This window comes from Vulpes vulpes, unplaced genomic scaffold (assembly GCF_048418805.1).
Source record: "Vulpes vulpes isolate BD-2025 unplaced genomic scaffold, VulVul3 u000000899, whole genome shotgun sequence".
In the NCBI taxonomy this organism is placed as follows: Eukaryota; Metazoa; Chordata; class Mammalia; order Carnivora; family Canidae; genus Vulpes; species Vulpes vulpes.
In genome coordinates, this window is record NW_027325780.1 from 1,964,130 (window position 1) to 1,982,102 (window position 17,973).

At 45.8% G+C, this 17,973-nt stretch overlaps 1 protein-coding gene and 1 pseudogene across 3 annotated transcripts in view; one reads left to right on the top strand and one right to left on the bottom strand.

Moving 5' to 3' along the window:
• ANXA3 (annexin A3) overlaps window positions 1–17,973 on the bottom strand; it is a 62,373-nt gene that overhangs the window by 33,707 nt on the left and 10,693 nt on the right. The window contains exons 2-3 of one of the 3 annotated variants that reach the window (XM_072745523.1): window positions 13,974–14,134; window positions 11,058–11,109 (exon numbers count right to left, since the gene is read on the bottom strand). In XM_072745523.1, the coding sequence (XP_072601624.1) occupies window positions 11,058–11,072 (15 nt within the window). In that variant the 5' untranslated portion in view covers window positions 11,073–11,109; window positions 13,974–14,134. Of the gene's footprint in view, window positions 1–11,057; window positions 11,110–12,927; window positions 13,456–13,597; window positions 13,660–13,973; window positions 14,135–17,973 lie in introns of those variants that run through there. The other 2 variants (XM_072745522.1, XM_025998222.2) reach the window with 2 other exon arrangements.
• On the top strand, window positions 16,613–17,282 carry LOC112919581 (coiled-coil-helix-coiled-coil-helix domain-containing protein 2 pseudogene; annotated as a pseudogene).

Here is a 17,973-nt window from a genome sequence, read left to right on the forward strand (position 1 = left end):
CCAAAGGGACAATGATCCTGAAACCAGTTGGAAAATAAATTAAAGCAAGGAATGTCTAAATTAAAGGGGGAGGGGACTAACAGAAGCTCTTGACATTAATAATTGTTGTTATTTGCAGTGCCTGGGCGCCTCAGTCAGTTGAGTGTCTGACTATTGGTTTTAGCTCAGGGTCCCAAGATGAGCCCTGCATCAGGCTTCCTTCTCAGCGAGAAGTCTGCTTGGGATTCCTTCCCTCTTCCTTTCCCTCCCCCTCTGCTCCTCCCTCTACCCTCTCTCTGAATAAATAAGTAAAATCTTTTTAAAAAAATTGTTGCTTCTTACTGTATGCCAAGTCCTGTGCTAAGCACATTTCCTGCATTGAGCTTATTCAATCCTCACAGTACACTTGTAAGGCAGATGTAATACACTCTACTTACAGACCATGATGCAACTGATGCTTAAGTAATTTGCCCAAGTTCACACAGCCAGCAAATGGTCATTCTCCTCAGCCTCTGCTCCTGATTACTAAGCTGGGCTGCATCTCATTTGAACCATCTTCATGTCAATAGAGTTCTGTCTGACCTTCTAAAACTATCCTTTGGAGATCACTCAGAGCACCTGATGCCTTGAAGCCATTGGTGTGACCCAGTGGGGGCCTGCTGAGCTGTCTGCTGCCACCCCCTGAAGAGAGATCTATCTGTCCTTGGCCATATGAAGGCTGGTTGCACTCATTTTTTCATGCAAAGTATATGGGGCTTGCAAGAAGTTAAAACACTTATATTCAGAAGAATGAATGAAAGAGAAAAACACAAGGTGCCAACCTTGTTGAAAAGAAATGTATTTAAAGCCAAATGCTTTACAGCAAGAACATCTGCTGCTGTAGGTACATCTTGAGGGTGAGGTAAAGCTAAATCAGTCATCACTTCATAAAGTCCTGTAAAGGCCCTATCCAAAAATTAAGCTTTCAAATCAATACTTCATATAAAGCTCCAGGACTTAGGAACTCTTAAAGAGCTGTGGAAAAATGATCACTCTCTGCTCAATGTCTAAATAGTCTGTTGGGTCGTGAAGGTTTATGATAGAAGGAAAAATGGAGTAGACTACAAAAAAAAAAGAATATATATATATATATATATATATATATATATATATATATATACACACACACACACACATTTATTAACTTGGAAGATGTGAGACTTCTCACTCAATTTTTCAGGTAAGAGGTGGTTTTCCAAAGCAAAGAAAGCATTTTGTAAAAAAAGGCCCTGCTATAGAATATGGCCAAGGGAGGCAAGTGTTAGGGGCTGAATTGTGACCCTCCAAAAAGATATATGGCAGGCATAGCCCACAATACTGTACAATGTGACCTTATTTGGATATAAGTTTATTGAAATGTAATTAGTTAGGCTGAGGAGTGACACAGGCCCCTACTCCAACACGACTGGTATCCTTAGAAGACAACCATGTGAAGACAGAGACACCCAGGAGTGGATGTGACCATAAAGGCAGAGATCAGGGCTGTGTAGCTGCAAGCCAAGGAACTCTGAAGATTGCCAGCAAATCACCAGAAGCTGGAGGAGGTGAGGAAGGACTTCCTCACAGGTTTCAGAGGAAGCATGGCCCTCCCAACACCTCGCTTTCAGACTGCCAGCCTCCAAGTGTGAGAGAATACATTTCTCTCGTTTGAAAACACCGTTTGTGAAACACTGTTATGGCAGCCCCAGGAAACAACAGGTAAGATGCCAGAGGCAAGGACTGCTCACCACTCTGGTCCTCCAGGGCGAACACGAGGGACCTCAGCTTCTCCCACAGGCTGGTGTGAATAGCTCACTGCAGACAGAAGGCTCCCCATCACCGCTGCAGGCATGCTTTCCACCCAGGGGCAGCGAAGAGAAGCAGGGGGTGAGAAAAGCAGGGATTGGCAGCCTCAGGTGCCTGATGGAAGCGAGAGAAGCTAGTGACATCATGGCCTCATGTGAAGCACTTCCAAGAGGTCCAGAGGAAATGTGTGCATTTCCTCTTGTTTCAACTCAAATGAGGAAAGATCCATGCTCCCCTTCTGTTCTTTTTAAAATACAATTATTTCATCAGGGGAGCCTCAGAGCAAGAGCACTGGAATATGGTATCAGAGGAGGGTATTGGGCTGGACTAAGAGACCACTGTGATTCCGAAATTTGGGACAATAGGGACACACAAGCTATTTGGGTTGTGTTTTCCATGAAAGAGATTACAATCAGAAGAAACCCTGACCTCTTAGAAGCATGTGTCACTCACGGTCAACCCAGCCAGACTTGTGCCTTCTCAGTTTGGCTCCTGGGCCCCTACCTGGGGTTTCTTCTTGCCACCCCAGCTTGAATTTATTCTTTGTCAGCCCATCCCCTTTGCCTGACCTCAGAATAGATACTTCTAAAATGGAAAATCTCCTTGCTTTCCCTCTAATCCTGCTGGGGGTTATTTCTGCCTTCCCTTGGGCTATATGCAAACAACTCTCACATTTGTAAATCCAGCCCAGACTTCTATTTTGACTGGTGGTCTTATGCAGCAAACATCTACTTGATGCATCTGCTTTTATGCCTCACATATCCATTATTTCCTTCCAAGCTGACTTCCTCCCCCATGTAACAATTACATGGTATTTACCTATGTTTTACCCATATCCGCGTATTTAATCCTCAAAGACCACCCTACGAGGTCGGTACTATCAGGACCCCCACTTGGAGGGGGGAGAAGACACAGAAAGGTCAGAGGCTTGTCCAAGGTCACCTGGGCTTGTGACCTTGAAGATTTGAACATGGGCAGTCCCTTCAAACAACTGGGGATAAGTCTCTGAGCTTATCCTCAATTTGCCCTTCTGCCTCTAAAGGGCACCACCAACCTCCACAAACTGGGCATCTCCTCGGATGCATCTCTCTTTCCCTGCGCATTCAATCCATCAGCAACCTCAGAAAGATATTCCATGCACTTGTCCCCATCTTCTTTTCCCTACTGCCACCCAAGTCATCATCACCATTCTCCTGGACATGACATCTTCAGTAGTCTCCCTACTTCCTTACCCACCCCACCACCTCTCACACCATAGCCGAGGGGTCTGTGGCATTGGTCCCCACGGTGCTGGCCCTGCGTGGCTGGGCCCAGGCTCCCTCTTTGCCCTAACCCAGAGCTACTCTCCCCTTTGGCACACTTCAGTTTTCTGAGAGCCCCGCTGAGGCATATTGCATTCTTCCTCATCTTAATGGCTTTGTTCATGCTGTTCTCTCTATCTGGAATGTTCCTGCACCTTCACTCCACTGCTTAAAGGCTATCTTCTCTGACAAGCCAGCCCTGGCCCCTGGACCCAAATGGGTCCTCTCCTCTTGGTCTCCATCCCAGCAACCCTTCCCCCTTAGGGAGCTCAGCACTCTCTGTTTCTATCTCTGTCTCCACCTCCTCTAATATTAAATTCCAGGGGGCAGAGACCTTTTATTTTACTCACTATGATATATCCAGATCCAGCCCAGTACTTAGTCTTCAGATAGTGGCTTAATAAATAACTGCAGAATGTGAATGAGTTTGCTGGAAGAAAATGGAAGGAAAACGATGACGTCCCAAGGTGTGGGATTTTTCCAAGGCCTACATAAGACAATTGGCTGTTTGATGAAATCGCTCCCTTCAGACATCAGTAGTCCAGAAAACAAAGTGACCACTGAATTCTGGAAGATGTGAAAGATGTTAGAAATATTTTGGTGGCCACATTCAGCACCACAGGCTACCCCAGTCTTTCAAAGTTGGTTCCAGAAGCCCAGATGGACGACTGGTAAACCTGAGATATTTTCAGTGATTTCGTTAGGTCTTTCTTCCTGTCTCTCCAAGTGTTTAGGGGTTCTCTGGCAAAGGCAGCAAACCTAACTATCTGGGTTGAGTCTGAAACACTGGGCCCCCAGAAAGTCTTTATCGATACAAACTTCTTTCTCAGAATAATTTTCATTATTTGTTTGAAGCAGATTATAAACAATTTATATTCATCTTGTTTTGAGTTATTTAGCACCAGTATCTGAGGATTACATATTCCCTCAATAATCCAAGTCAGGTTTAACTTAGCTAAGAGTTCTTGACCAAACTCTCTTCTTGGCCAAGAGCCACGAAGAGTTGAAGACTAGGGCGGCTATAGCGGCCACATCCTTAGTTAGATGAAGTACATATCTAACTTCATCTTCTAGAAGAGATACCTCTGTCGAAGGGATCTGCTCTCTAACTATGGAAGATATAGGGAACCTGGCTCACTGAACTGGGGAGTCTGGCATCATCCATATCTTCTGAAATGGGTACCTGGCTAGAAAATGGTGCTGGTTTGGCAGGATGTTGGGATTACCATGGTGACACCCACTCTCCTCCCACATCACTTCTATGGGAATGGAATTCCACCCACGAGGGATCAAGAAGAGGGACATTTACTGTTTGCAATATTACAGAAAGAACATTTTTTGCATCTGTGGCCAAAGCCATTAATGCCCACGTAACATGATGGCAGTAGGCCTTATTTTATGAGTTTCGTGTAAGTGTGTGTTTGGGAAGTGACAATCCTAACAGTAAGTTGCCACAAATCTAAGAATTCTTCCTAATGTAAAGTAAACCTACATAATGGAAACTCCTTGAAGAGTTTATACAAAGGCTATTGGAACTATTAAGATTCTTTGTGGCCCTAGAGGATTCCCCCCAAAATGTAATACCTATCTGAATCTCCTTGTCCCCCTCCTATCACCCTTTGGGAGTTTTCTTACTGCTCTTCAAATATACCTTGCCTCAGGCTACACCTGCTGTTCCCTCGCCTGTATGCTCTTCCCCAAGATACTCCCCCAGCTCACTCCCTCACTCCATGTTGACCTCTGCTCACATATCTCAGCAGAAAACCATATTCCCTGTCACTGTCATTATCTACCTTTGCTTTTCTCCAGAGTACTTAAAACTGACTTTATATCTTATATGTTTATTTCTTTGTTTATTAGCCATCTTCCCTAACAAAATCAGAGGCATATAAGCTCCATGTTTTTAAAATTTCTCTTTCTTGGGAAGCCTGGGTGGTTCAACAGTTGAGCACCTGCCTTCAGCCCAGGGCGTGATCCCAGAGTCCCAGGATAGAGTCCCGCATCAGGCTTCCTATGGAGAGCCTGCTTCTCTGCCTCTCTCTCTCTTTCTCTGTATCTCATGAATAAATAAATTAAATCTTTTTTAAAAATAATAAGAAAATAAAATTTCTCTTTCTCTGTATTTCCAGAGCTTAAAACAGTGTTTGGCACACAGTAGATCTTAATAAATATTTGTTGAATGAGTAAGTGAATAAAAAATGCTTCCTTGGGCAGCCCCAGTGGCATGGCGGTTTAGCGCTGCCTTTGGCCTGGGGTGTGATCCTGGAGACCTGGGATCGAGTCCCACATTGAGCTCCCTGCATGGAGCCTGCTTCTCCCTCTGCCTGTATCTCTGCCTCTCTCTCTCTCTCTCTCTCTCTCTCTCTGTGTGTCTCTCACGAATAAAAAAAAATAAATAAATGCTTTCTAATTCTGAGTCTTGCTTCCTTTGATAATTCTCAAATGCCACTACCAGACTTTTCAGAGCTCCATGACACATTTCAAAAACCTGATTAATGCATTCTTCTTTTGTAATTGCTGTTCAGATGGGGCTGTCACTACTTCTATTTAGACATGGCTCCAGAACCTAGGTGAAGTATTTAATCAAACACGAAAGGTTAAAAATGAAAGGAGCAAAGATCTGATGATGCAGGCAGGGGCAGACTTGAGAATTTTCTGTCCTTTTAACTACTCTCTTCTATTTTGTGTGAGACCTCTATGTCTGTATTAATCATACTGCTCAGTGCTAAAATACTTGCATCTTCCAACTGCTCTGCATCCACCAAAACATAGGCATTCAAGAGAATCAAATTTATCTCCTCCCCTTCACATTCCTTGCTCTCAGTCTAAAACTTTTTCCCTTTGCCTCTGATTTACCAGGCTTTTTCAATAGCTACTCATTAGATTTGGCAAGTTATATTTTTTATTATCATTAAATGTGAAGGAGGGGCCCTATACTTTTATGAGTGAGTTGGGGCCAGGGAGTGGCAAAGGATAGCTCTTTAACAGTCCATTCAGTCCTAGGAAGTCTCTCTCTTCTGGATCAGATTGGACAGTTTCTTTCTAGACTCTGTCATGAAACAAAGCTCTACTGTTTTGATTTGAAATCCAGGTTTTACCTGTTTTTCATTAACTTCCTGCAGAGGGCCATTTTTGCAGCTACCAATATTTATCTAAATAAGCTTTGGGGAACATGGTTTAAAACACATACTGGACTGGAAGTTGCAATCATGTTGAAGAGCACCTAATGAGGCCTGATGCCCATTCTCCTTGGGATGTGAAAAGTCTAGCTCAATAAAAATAGTTATAGAGCCAAATGTTCCAGCCCTGAGATGTGGTAGGCAGGGAGACCAGAGGAGAAAGTCAACACAACCACATGCATGTAACACAGGTGTCCTTCCCACACATGTTTTAGATTTGCATGGTTAGGAAAAGCAAACACATCAGGAAAGAAAGGTGTGATGGGATGTTTCCATCAAAACATTTGAACTTGACAGGATTCTAACCAACTTCTTGTACCCAAGACCAGTAGCATCATATGCCCAGGACTGATGCCATCCATAGAAGAGAAATGGAAAGGCATGACCTTCCCAAATTCTCTCTCACATTAGCACATTGCACCTTTCCTGGGAGTTCTGCTGATGTCATTATTTCACATTACACAGCAGAAATGGGACCATTGTGTCCTCGTGGGTCAAAGTGCACCAATCTTGTTCCCAGGAAAGAAAGGAAAGATCAGGTGGGGAAGGAAAGTTGTGCTCTCTTTCTCATCAAGAGCACATTTTCAGGGATTAGTCTTTCCTATTAGTAAGTTTCCACCCTAACTAAGTCTTCCCCAACTTTTCCACTATCAGCATCCCTTTAGGGCAGCCTTGGTGGCTTAGGATTTTAGCACTGCCTCAGCCCAGCATGGAATCCTGGAGACCAGGGATTGAGTCCCACATTGGGCTCCCTGCATGGAGCCTGCTTCTCCCTCTGCTTCTTCCTGTGCCTCTGTCTCTCTCTCTGTCTCTCATAAATAAATAAATAAAATCTTAAAAAAAAAAAAAAAGAATCCCTTTAATTATTTCTTCTTCATAGACCCCAAGTTTTGAGGGATTCTATCTGCTAATCTGTATTTATTACAAAACATTTACCCAATGTTACTTATTATTAAAGATAGTAAGTTCCAAGCAGAGGTTCTGATCAGCACAAGGTAACCAGTGCCTGAGTGTTAATATATCTTAGTAAAAAAAAATAAAGGACTATGATATTTTAAAATTCTGTGCAGCTTCAGTGTGAGTTATACATGTATGGTACAATAAAGAATATTTCTAGTCTTTGCCCTGGCTTCCTGGAACAGAGCCTCTAAACTATCGGTATTTTCTGATAGGAGTGTCTTTATTATGCTAACAAGGGACTCATGGCAGACCTCTAGATAGGTGTAGGATGGAGATGTTTGGTAGTTTGGGAGATGAAGGAGACTGGAGATTAAGTTCAGTCCTGTGGCCAGTGATTTAATCAGTCGCACCGATGTAATGAAATCCCAGTAAAAACTCTGGATTGAGGTTTGGAGGGATCCCTAGCTGGTGGACACATGATGTGCAGGGAGGGTGATGTGATCCATCCTGACTCCAGAGGGACAGGGCCTTTCCAGACCTTGTTCTATGTGTAGGTAGACTTTATTAAAAAAAAAAAAAAAAAAAGTAATCGTAAATACTGCACTTTCAATGAATTCTGATTTGTTCTAGACAATTACTGGACACGAGAGGGTCATGAAAATCCTCAAATGTATGGGTCAGAAGAGCAAGTGGCTCTGAGATTTGCAGCTGATGTCTGAAGTAAGGGCCAAACTCTTAAACCTGTGGAGTTTAACTCCACATGGTTAGTGTCTGAATTGTACTGCAGCATACCCACCTGAAGCGGGAACAGAGTATTCGGTCTTTATATATAAGTATCCAAACCCATAGAATGTACCACACCAAGAGTGAACTGTAGTGTAAAGTGTGGGCCCTGGAGATTATGATGAGTTAGTGTAGGTTCATCAGTTGCAAGAAATGTACCCCTCTGGAGGGGGATGCTGATAATGAGGAACCCTATGCGTGTGTCTAAGCATGGAGTTTATAGGAAATCTCCATACCCTTGCTAAAGGGTAAAGGGAAGCTAAAACTGCTCTAAAAGATACTGCAAATAGGAATGGTCAGAAAGAATCTATTTGGGGAAAATCCATCTGTTTTCAGATGGCTCAGAGACAGCCTCCAATGGGGAGGAAGATGTTGATCTATAATAAAATCGGGCCCAGGAGTTAGGCAGAAACTCCTTTACTAAAACAGTTGCAGGGATGTTAATTAGTATGGGATATGCTTTTAAATAACATATGGAAATCATAATGATTAAAACTCAGCATTCACTGAGAGCTCACTATGTGCCAGGCACTGTTAATGCATTTTACACGATCTGGGTTAATTGTTACAAGCACTAAATGATGTTGGTACTATAGTTATACCCACTTACAGGTGAAATAACAGAGACAGCAAGAGACTAGGTAACTTGCTCCAGGTCATATCCAAGAGCCTGCCTTTTAACCAATTAGAGAGTTAAGAAAAGGAGACCTGAGATTGTGGCTGGACTGTCTTCCTTCTTCCAGGAGAGCCCAATGCAGCAGGTAACCTGCTGCTTTAAGTGTTTACCCTTTTGATGAACTCTTTTAAGACAAAGTTTGTAGGCATCACATTTGTGTAAAGTTACATTTTTGTAAAATGTCTTTTATCCCTTGGTTCCAGAGTGGCTCTCCATTCCCTCTCCTGATTTATAAAATAAAGTTTGGAGTGGGGAAGGGAAATATATAACAAGTTAAGATGTTATAACAGTTCATAATGATTACGGTGATTATGAGTTTGGAAAAATTTTAGTAGGGGGGCACATGGGTGGTTCAGCGGTTGAGCGTCTGCCTTCAGCTCAGGTCATGATCCCAGGATGCTGGGAACAAGTCCTGAATCAGGCTCCCTGCGGAGAGCCTGCTTCTCCCTCTGCCTGTGTCTCTGCTTCTCTCTCCGTGTCTCTCATGGATAAATAAATAAAATCTTTAAAAAAAAGAAAAATTTTAGTAGGATAATAAAAATACTTAATGAGGATTCAAACAAATGGTAAAAGGAAGTTAGGAAATGACCAAGGAGCAAAGAGCCTGGAACATTTGCTTGAGAAAGCCAGTACCATGGAAGGCACATATAGGGAAGACATTGCTATGCCACCTTAATAAAATAAAAAGTCACGCTCCAGCTGCCCTGGTGGGAGGGGCCCACCTGCAACGGAGGTTGTCAGAACCACTCCAGCTTCCGGATCCGATCCGGAGGAGTAAGCCGACACACAGCACCGAGCCCAGGAAGCCGAAGCCTCACAACCCAAACTCAACAACCGCTACAACAACCAGCTGGTTCGCCACAAGATCGTGGGCGTGGAGCCCAGGGCCGATGGCGAGGGTCTAACTGTGCTAAGTGGAGATCCGGCCAGTGAAAACTTGCCACCTCCCACCTGCAGAGCGCCACCAGCAGGCACGCCCGGCCACTCTCAGCGGCATCAGGTACCCAGTCCTGGAGACCGAGGACCGCCCAGATGTGCACAGGACTGCCCTTCGCAGGGCCAGCGTGGCCGCGCCACATCCAGGGCTCCTAAGCACCTGCCTGCCACTTCCAAGGCAATAGAGATAGCAACCCCTACACCTGTCATGTTCCTAAGACGTCCTAATTTGTAGGTTTCCCGAGTGCCTGCCATGGACCTAAGGGCAACCTACAGAGAGCACAAAGCGATAAGATATCAGGGTTTCTCATCAGCGGTTAAGTAAGAGAACAACATGCCTGACCAGAGATATATGCAACATTTCCAAACAAAGGAAATAGCTATGCAACACAGATTGTTGACTCATCTGCAACAATGAGAGGGCTGCAACACCTAGCATACACAGACCTAGGAAACCAGCTATTCTTTATCTTCACCCGCAAAGTACTACAACAGCAACCAAAGGCTTCTCTCTTATATCACTCCAATAAACTCACCATCCACTGGGAACAACAAACTGATCTATGGTTTTGGTGAAAAGCACGGACTTACTTGATTGCTTATTTTTGTTTAGGTGTGTATGTGCTTTTGTGTATAAGAGGGGAAAAGAGAACAGAATATTTACAGAAATCTCAGGGTGCTTTTTAAATTATGGTAACAACAACAAAAACATGTGCATAAAAGTAAGTTGACCACATTAACCATTTTTAAGCCTAAGTTCAGCAGTGGTGAGAAAATTCACATTATTGTGAAACAGATCTCCAGAACTTTTTCATTGTGCAGGACTGAAATTCTTTACTCATTAAGCAAACAAATCCCTTTCAGTCTCTGGCAACCACAACCCTGTTCTTAGTCTCTAAGAATTTGACTTCTTTAGATGCCTCATATAATGGAATCATAGTATTTTGTCTTTTTATTACTGGTTTATATGCAGTTAAGTAGATCAATATTTTTCTTTTAGGCTTTTGGTTATGTCATGATTGTAACTGTCTTTCCTACTCCACGATACTTTTTAACATTCACCCATATTTCATCTCTTTCATTTCAGTATTTTATCCATCTGGAATGCATTTTAATGTATGAAGGGGGAAGGAATACAGATTTATTTTTACCCAAATGGCTAGAAATTTCCCTAACATTATTTATTGAATAAGCCATCTTTTCCTAATATGAAATTAAATATTATCATATAAACTCCCAAATCCCCTACTGAATTTACTGTTATTAACCTCTGCTTCAGTGTCATCACAAATTATTTTAAACATGTACCTCTACAATACCTGTTTATATTTTATTATTTTTAGACATCCCCTAGCTTTTTTGGCATGTTATATTTTCAAATCAACCTTTTATCAACTTTCAAAAATGTTTTTAAGTTTTGACTTTCTGTATTTTGAGTTGACTAAATTACTGTATTATGAAGGCTTGAGTTTTACTTACCCAGATGGAAGCCATGATATCCCACCTTTGCTTGAGTTAAGATCACACTAACCTATTAAAAGAAAAAGATTACTAAACAGAATAAATATGGGATTCAGAATACAATAATCTCAGGATAGCCCTAATCTTTAGATTCTCCAGAAAACAGAAGTCAACATTCAAAGAGAAACCATCTCAGTAAGACAATGTGTCTCTAACATCAAACTAAGCAAACATTTACTGAGCACCTACTATATACAAGGGGCTGTGCTGGACATGGGAAGGGGTCAAAGCAAAACAGAAAAAAATCTGTGTGCTTAAGGGGTTTACATACATGTTTCCCGGAAAGCAAATTCTTGACTCGTTTGAAAATCCAACAGAACTATGTTGATTACTGAGTTCTTTTAACCAGGATAGATACCATCGTGGGGAACAACAACAGAAACAGAAATGGTCTCCCCTGATCCCATCCCCAAAGAAATTTTAGCTGGCTTCAATTCGATTCCGTGTGTTTGATTGTGTTATCTTCATTTACATTTTACAAGGCTCGAAGCCTACGCCTGTTACAAACAGACATGCCTGCTCTTTGAGGAGGCAGTCTAGCTCCTGGCAGGCCACAGCGGTAGAAAGGGCAATTTTTTGGTGGAGCCCTATTGAGAACCCAGGAGCTTTCCATATGTAGACATTATCCAAACATGCCGGCATATCTCCAGGGTTGATATATCTCTTTTTTTTAATAAATTAATTTTTTATTGGTGTTCAATTTACCAACATACAGAATAACACCCAGTGCTCATCCCGTCAAGTGCCCCCCTCAGTGCCCGTCACCCACTCACCCCCACCCCCCACCCTCCTCCCCTTCCACCACCCCTACTTCGTTTCCCAGTTAGGAGTCTTTATGTTCTGTCTCCCTTTCTGATATTTCCCACACATTTCTTCTCCCTTTCTGGGGTTGATTTAGAAGTGCAAGTTGCTCCCACCAATCCTGGGAACAAAATATTCTAAAAATTGAATGACAGCCCCCAGAACAAAGTTCTGTAGGAAATTACACTAGTTGTCCCTGTTAATGTTTAGCCTGATTTTCTCAGGTCCCAGGGCAGTGGGCTTTCTGGTTACCAGGTCTAACACCATATCCCTCTAGATACATAGTGGACAAAAGGTATCACTACTTCTGATTTTGCCTCTTAAAGCCCAATTTCTTTGAGCTTTGGTTTCCGCATCAGTAAAAAGGGTAGAGAGGGGACTGCTCCTGGCATAGATTGAAATCACATGTGTAATAATATCAGCTAGCATTTTGAGTTCTTCTATGTGCCAGGTAACATAAAAAGCACTGGAAAGCTAATTCCACAAGAGTTTGTGTCATATTCGTTCATTGGGGCATAAAAGGCACCAAAAAAATACTTATTGAATGAATGACTTACTGTAAGCTCATGAAGAAACCCCACACCCCCGCTCCCGTGAGTGGGACCAGGCCTAACCCAGGGGCAGCCCATCCAGGCGCCTCCCATGAATTCAAGCAACAAAACATTGTTTTTCCGAGATAAGAAAACTATCCCCCCCCTCGCCCTGACTGGAAAGTCCCTGAACATGGTCGTGTTGACCTTCAAAGAAGTCAATCATGTCATAACCCGAATGCTATGCTACTCCCGCGGTTTTTTGCCTTTAAAAGATGCCTGTAATTGCCAATCGGATCTCTGCCACCTCGGAGGCGGGGAGCCCGTTTGCGCAAACGTCCAATAAACCCTCTTGCTAGTTGCATCTGCCTGTCTGGGGTCTGAGTCTCTGGGGCGTCCACCGGGACACGTTGGCACCCGCGAGCCAGGGTCCAACAATATTCGTTCATTGGGGCATAAAAGGCACCAAAAAAATACTTATTGAATGAATGACTTACTGTAAGCTCACGGCGGGCTGGGGAGCTACGTGCCACTGAGAACATCTCCACTTTGCATACAAAGACGCTGGGCACAGCGAGGGTGGCAACGAGGTTCCAACAACCACCCGGCAGGTGAGGGTCCCCCTACTGGGTCTGGACACTCACAGGCCGCAGGTGTGCAATCAACTCCCCTGCGTCTGCCTGAGCGCGTGCCCGTCCCACGCTGCCGCGGCTGAGGCCCAGACGTGTCCTGTCCGCGGCAGCCGAGGGCCCCTGGGGACCCGGAGCTGCCCCCGCTCCGCCCCCGCCCCCGCCCGCCGCTCCGCCCGCAGCCTCCCGCCTCCGAACAGGACGAGCGACGGGACGCGGAGAAAAGGCGCACCGGGGCGGGGGCGGGTCCCAGGCCCCGGCTGGGGCTCGCTCGGGGCTCGGGGCTCGGGGCTCGCTCGGGGCTCGGGGCTCGGGGCTCGGCAGCGGCCCCGCCCGGCCCGCGGGGACCCCGAGGCCGGTTCCGACCCCGCGCTCCCGCCGCGGACGACCCTCCCGGGCCCCGCCCTTCCGCTGCCCTGCGCCGGGGGCTCCGCGCCGGGGGCCCCGCCCTGCAGCCCCGCGGGCGCGGAGGGGAGCGCCCCCACCCCCACCCCACCCCACCCCACCCCACCCCCACCGGCGGGGCCGCCGCACGTACCTGAGGCGCCGCAGTCCGCGGGGCGCTCGGCGGCCGCACCCCCGCCTCCGCCTCCGCCTCCACCGGTCCCGCCCGAGCCCCGCCCCGCCCCCCGCGGAGAGGCCGCCGCGCCCCTCCCCCCGCCGCGCCCCTCCCCCCGCCTCCACCGTCCCGCCCGCGCCCGAGCCCCGCCCCTCCCCCGCCCCGCCCCTCCCCCGCCTCCACCCGCCCCGCCCCCCGCGTGCCCCCGTCCGCCTCCTGAACCCGATTCCCTCGGTCTCGCTCCTTCACTCGCGCCAGGCCCCTCGCACCGACCGCGGCGCTCCCGTTGGTCCAAGGCTCCGCAGCTTCCAGGGCGGCCCGGCCCGCGCCAGCCCGAGCTCCGCCGAGCGCTTACTCCGTGTCGGCGCAGGTCCGGATCCTCGGCGAGGGCACGCTCGGGTGCAGGGTGCGGATCGTGCGACAGCCCCGGGAGGCACCTACGGTTCCCGGGTGTCCCAGACAGCACCGCGGACGCGGAGCCCCCACGAGAGCCTTCGGGAGCCGGAACGTCATGAACTGAAGAAACAATCGCCTTTGAGTCCTACGGGGAAACTTTTGGGCGTTCCAGACCCTCCCCCCACCCCCACCCCACCCCCACCCCCATAACCTCTCTTACGCTTTTCTGACATTTCAGACGCATCTTGCCAACAGATGCAAAAATAAATCAAAATGCAGCACAGGCGCTCCGAGATCTAGTCCGAAGCCTTGGCGACTCGAGGCGGAGATGCTCAGAGCGCCCTGGGGCCAGGAGCTCGGGCGCAGGCCCTCTGCGCTGCGCCTGCCCCTGCCCCTGCCCCTGCTCCCTCTATAACGGCTACTGCTAAAGCAATGCTCAAGATTATCTTCGGGTTTGCCATATTTCCTTTCTTCTTTTGGTTAGCAAAAACATGTGCTGATGATCTCGGTATCTGGTGACGGCGAAGAGGCCGACCAGGCACTTTGGAAAGCCAGGGGATACCTGCACCGGCATTGCCCACATTTTATAAACGAGGAAATGCAGACAGGGAGGTTAAGTAACTTCAGCAAAGTCATACAGGGAGGAAATGAGAGAACTAGATTTCTGAACCCAGGTAGTTTTGTCCTTCCTCTGCTAAGCTTATTGGCTGTCTAGTACGAGGATTTGAGCCACAGAGGTGGGGAGATAATAAGGGGAAAGGGCATTCTAGGCATCTGGAATAACAAATCAAATGCAGGAGGCTGAAAACTAAAGCCCTGGTTGTGTTGAGGGAATTGTGCGTCGTTATGTGTTGGAGGAAGTAGTAGAGAACAGTAGAAGCTACCATTTATTGGGTATCAGGCATTGGGCTTAGTGCCCTATTGCATCCCCTCTTTTATCCTCAAGGGAACTCTAGGGGATGCAATTTTTATCCAAATTTGCAGCAGAGGGAACAAGCTTAGAAAAGTCAAGTGATTTACCCAAAGCCACTTGAGTAAAAAGTGTCATGACTGGGATTCAGCACTGGCCTCAGCCTTTGTGTACCTTTCCTCTGGGCAGGGCTGGATCTTGAATGACATACTTTAGGTATTTGGGCATATTTTAGCAGGAATAGGGAAGTACTGACAGTGTTTGAGGGAGACTGGCACAGAGATCTAATTCGTCCTCTAAAAACATAGTTCTGCAGGTTCCATAAACAATGAATCCGAAGAGAGAAGTGAAATTAAAATCCTATAGGGAGGGGCACCTGGGTGGCTCAGTGGTTGAGCATCTATCTGCCTTTGGCTCAGGTCATGATCCCGGGATCCAGCGATCAAGTCCCACATCAGGCTTACCCTCACTGCAGGGAGCCTGCTTCTCCCTCTGCTTATGTCTCTGCTTCTCTCTCTGTATCTCATGAATAAATAAATAAAGTCTTTAAAAAATATATAAAATAAAATCCTATAGGGAGACTCTAGAGTCTCTGCCACTTGGGCTTCAAAAGTGAGGTGGAATTGGGACAACTGTGGGGTTTGGGTTGTTGCAAGTTGGATTTCACAGTCCAACAGCAGGCTCACCTGCTGCTGCACGTCGGCAGCCAGGTATTGTGGCCCAAATGGCAACCACTGCAGCTACCGGTGCTTTGCTTTTCACATTAGTGAAATGCAGTTAAAGGTGTAGTAGTCCACCAACAAACGTCTGAAGGCAAAAGCAAAGGATGGAGGTCAGGGTAGAATAGGTGCCCTTTTCCAGAGAGAAGCAGCTGCCACTCTAGGGTGGAGTAAATTCTAGGATTTGTTCAAGAGGCCAAGTTAAACAACAACCAAGAGGGCTGGCTGTAATCATCAAGACAGTATGATTCTGGCACAGAAAACAGACACATAGATCAATGGAACAGAACAGAGAACCCAGAATTGGACCCTCAACTCTATGGCCCACTCATCTTCAACAAAGCAGGAAAGACTACCCACTAGAAAATCAACAGTCTCTTCAACAAATGGTGCTGGGAAAATTGGACAGCCACATGTGGCAGAATAAAACTGGACCATTTCCTCACACCATAAACAACAATAGACTCAAAATGGATGAAAGATCTAAATGTGAGACAAGAATCCATCAAAATCCTAGAGAACACAGGTAGCAACCTCTTTGACCTCAGCCATAGCAACTTCTTGCTAGACACATCTATGAAGGCAAGGGAAACAAAAGCAAACATGAACTCTTGGGACTTCATCAAGATAAAAAGCTTCGGCACAGCAAAGGATACAGTCAACAAAACTAACAGACAACCTACGGAATGGGAGAAGATATTTGCAAATAACATATCAGAAAAAGGGCTAGTCTCCAAGATCTATAAAGAACTTATTAAACTCAACAGCAAAGAAACAAACAATCCAATCATGAAATGGGCAAAAGACATGAAGAGAAATCTCACAGAGGAAGACATAGACATCGCCAACACGCACATGAGAAAATGCTCTGCATCACTTGCCATCAGGGAAATACAAATCAAAACCACAATGAGATACCACCTCACACCAGTGAGAATGGGGAAAATTAACAAGGCAGGAAATGACAGATGTTGGTGACGATGTGGCGAAAGGGGACCCTCTTGCACTGTTGGTGGGAATGTGAACCGGTGCAACCACTCTGGAAAATATTACAAACTTTTAGATGCTGTGCTGCTCTGATTAGCCATGCTGCATGGGAGCCCACCCCACGGCAGCTCCCACACAGACCCTCCAGCCAGCCAGGCACCTCAGATGAGAGCTGCGCCTAGACCAGCACCAGCAGCTCACCCGCAGACAGGGGCTCCACCATCTGCTGTTGGCTCACCTGGTACTGCACCCCAGCAGCCAGGTCTGGTGGTCCAAATGGCAACCACTGCAGCCGACTTGACTGTGGGCTCTGCTGTCAGGCACAGGATAGGTCCTGCCATCACCGGGGCTTCGGTGGAAGAAGGGACGCTGAGCCTTCAAGGCCTGACATCACTTACCAGGAGCCTCAGGGAACCCAGCCAGCATGCCAGCAGCGGCAGTTTGGCCCATGCCACTCTGAGATGAAACAGTTCCTGGAGTGTGCCCAGAACCAGGGTGACCTTAAGCTTTGTGAAGGTTTCAGCGACATGCTCAGTGCAGATTTGCAAATGGATTAGCCTAATCAAGAAACTCAAATTGAAGATATGGAAAATCATCTCTCATGACCAAGTTAATTTATCATAATAATTAATGGTGAAGATATAAAGTGTAAAACCACCAGTTAAACCTCTCTTTCATCATTAAATACAGATTTCTTCAGAATTGGAATGAAAAAGAGTGTTCTTAGTATAGAAGTTCATAATGGTTTGAATTTGGGGCTGGGCAGATGTTTGTGTGCCTCTTTAAGTCACCTTTTGTGATGTTATCATTTGTGAATTAATTAGAATAAAGTGATTCCCCCCCCCCAAAAAAAGAAAGAAAAAAAAAAAAACCAGTATGGAAGTTCTTCAAAGAGTTAAAAACAGGGCTACATTACAACCCAGCAATTGCACTACTGGGTATTTACCCCAGAGATACAAATGTAGTGATTTGAAGGGGTACCTGCACCCCAATGTTTATAGCAGCAACAGCCAAATTGTGGAAGGAGCCAAAATGCCCTTCAACAGATGAATAAAGAAGATGGGATATATATATATATATATATATATATATATATATGCACAATGGAATATTATTCAGCCATCAAAATTTTGCCATTTGCAATGATGTGGATGAAACTATAGTATTTTTTTTGGAACTGTAGGATATTATGCTTAATGAAATTAGTCAATCAGAGAAAGACCATTATATGATTTCACTTATACGTGGAATTTAAGAAACAAAGCAGAGGATCATAGGGGAAGAGAGGAAAAAAATAAAACAAGATGAAATCAGAGAGGGAGACAAACCATAAGAGACTGTTA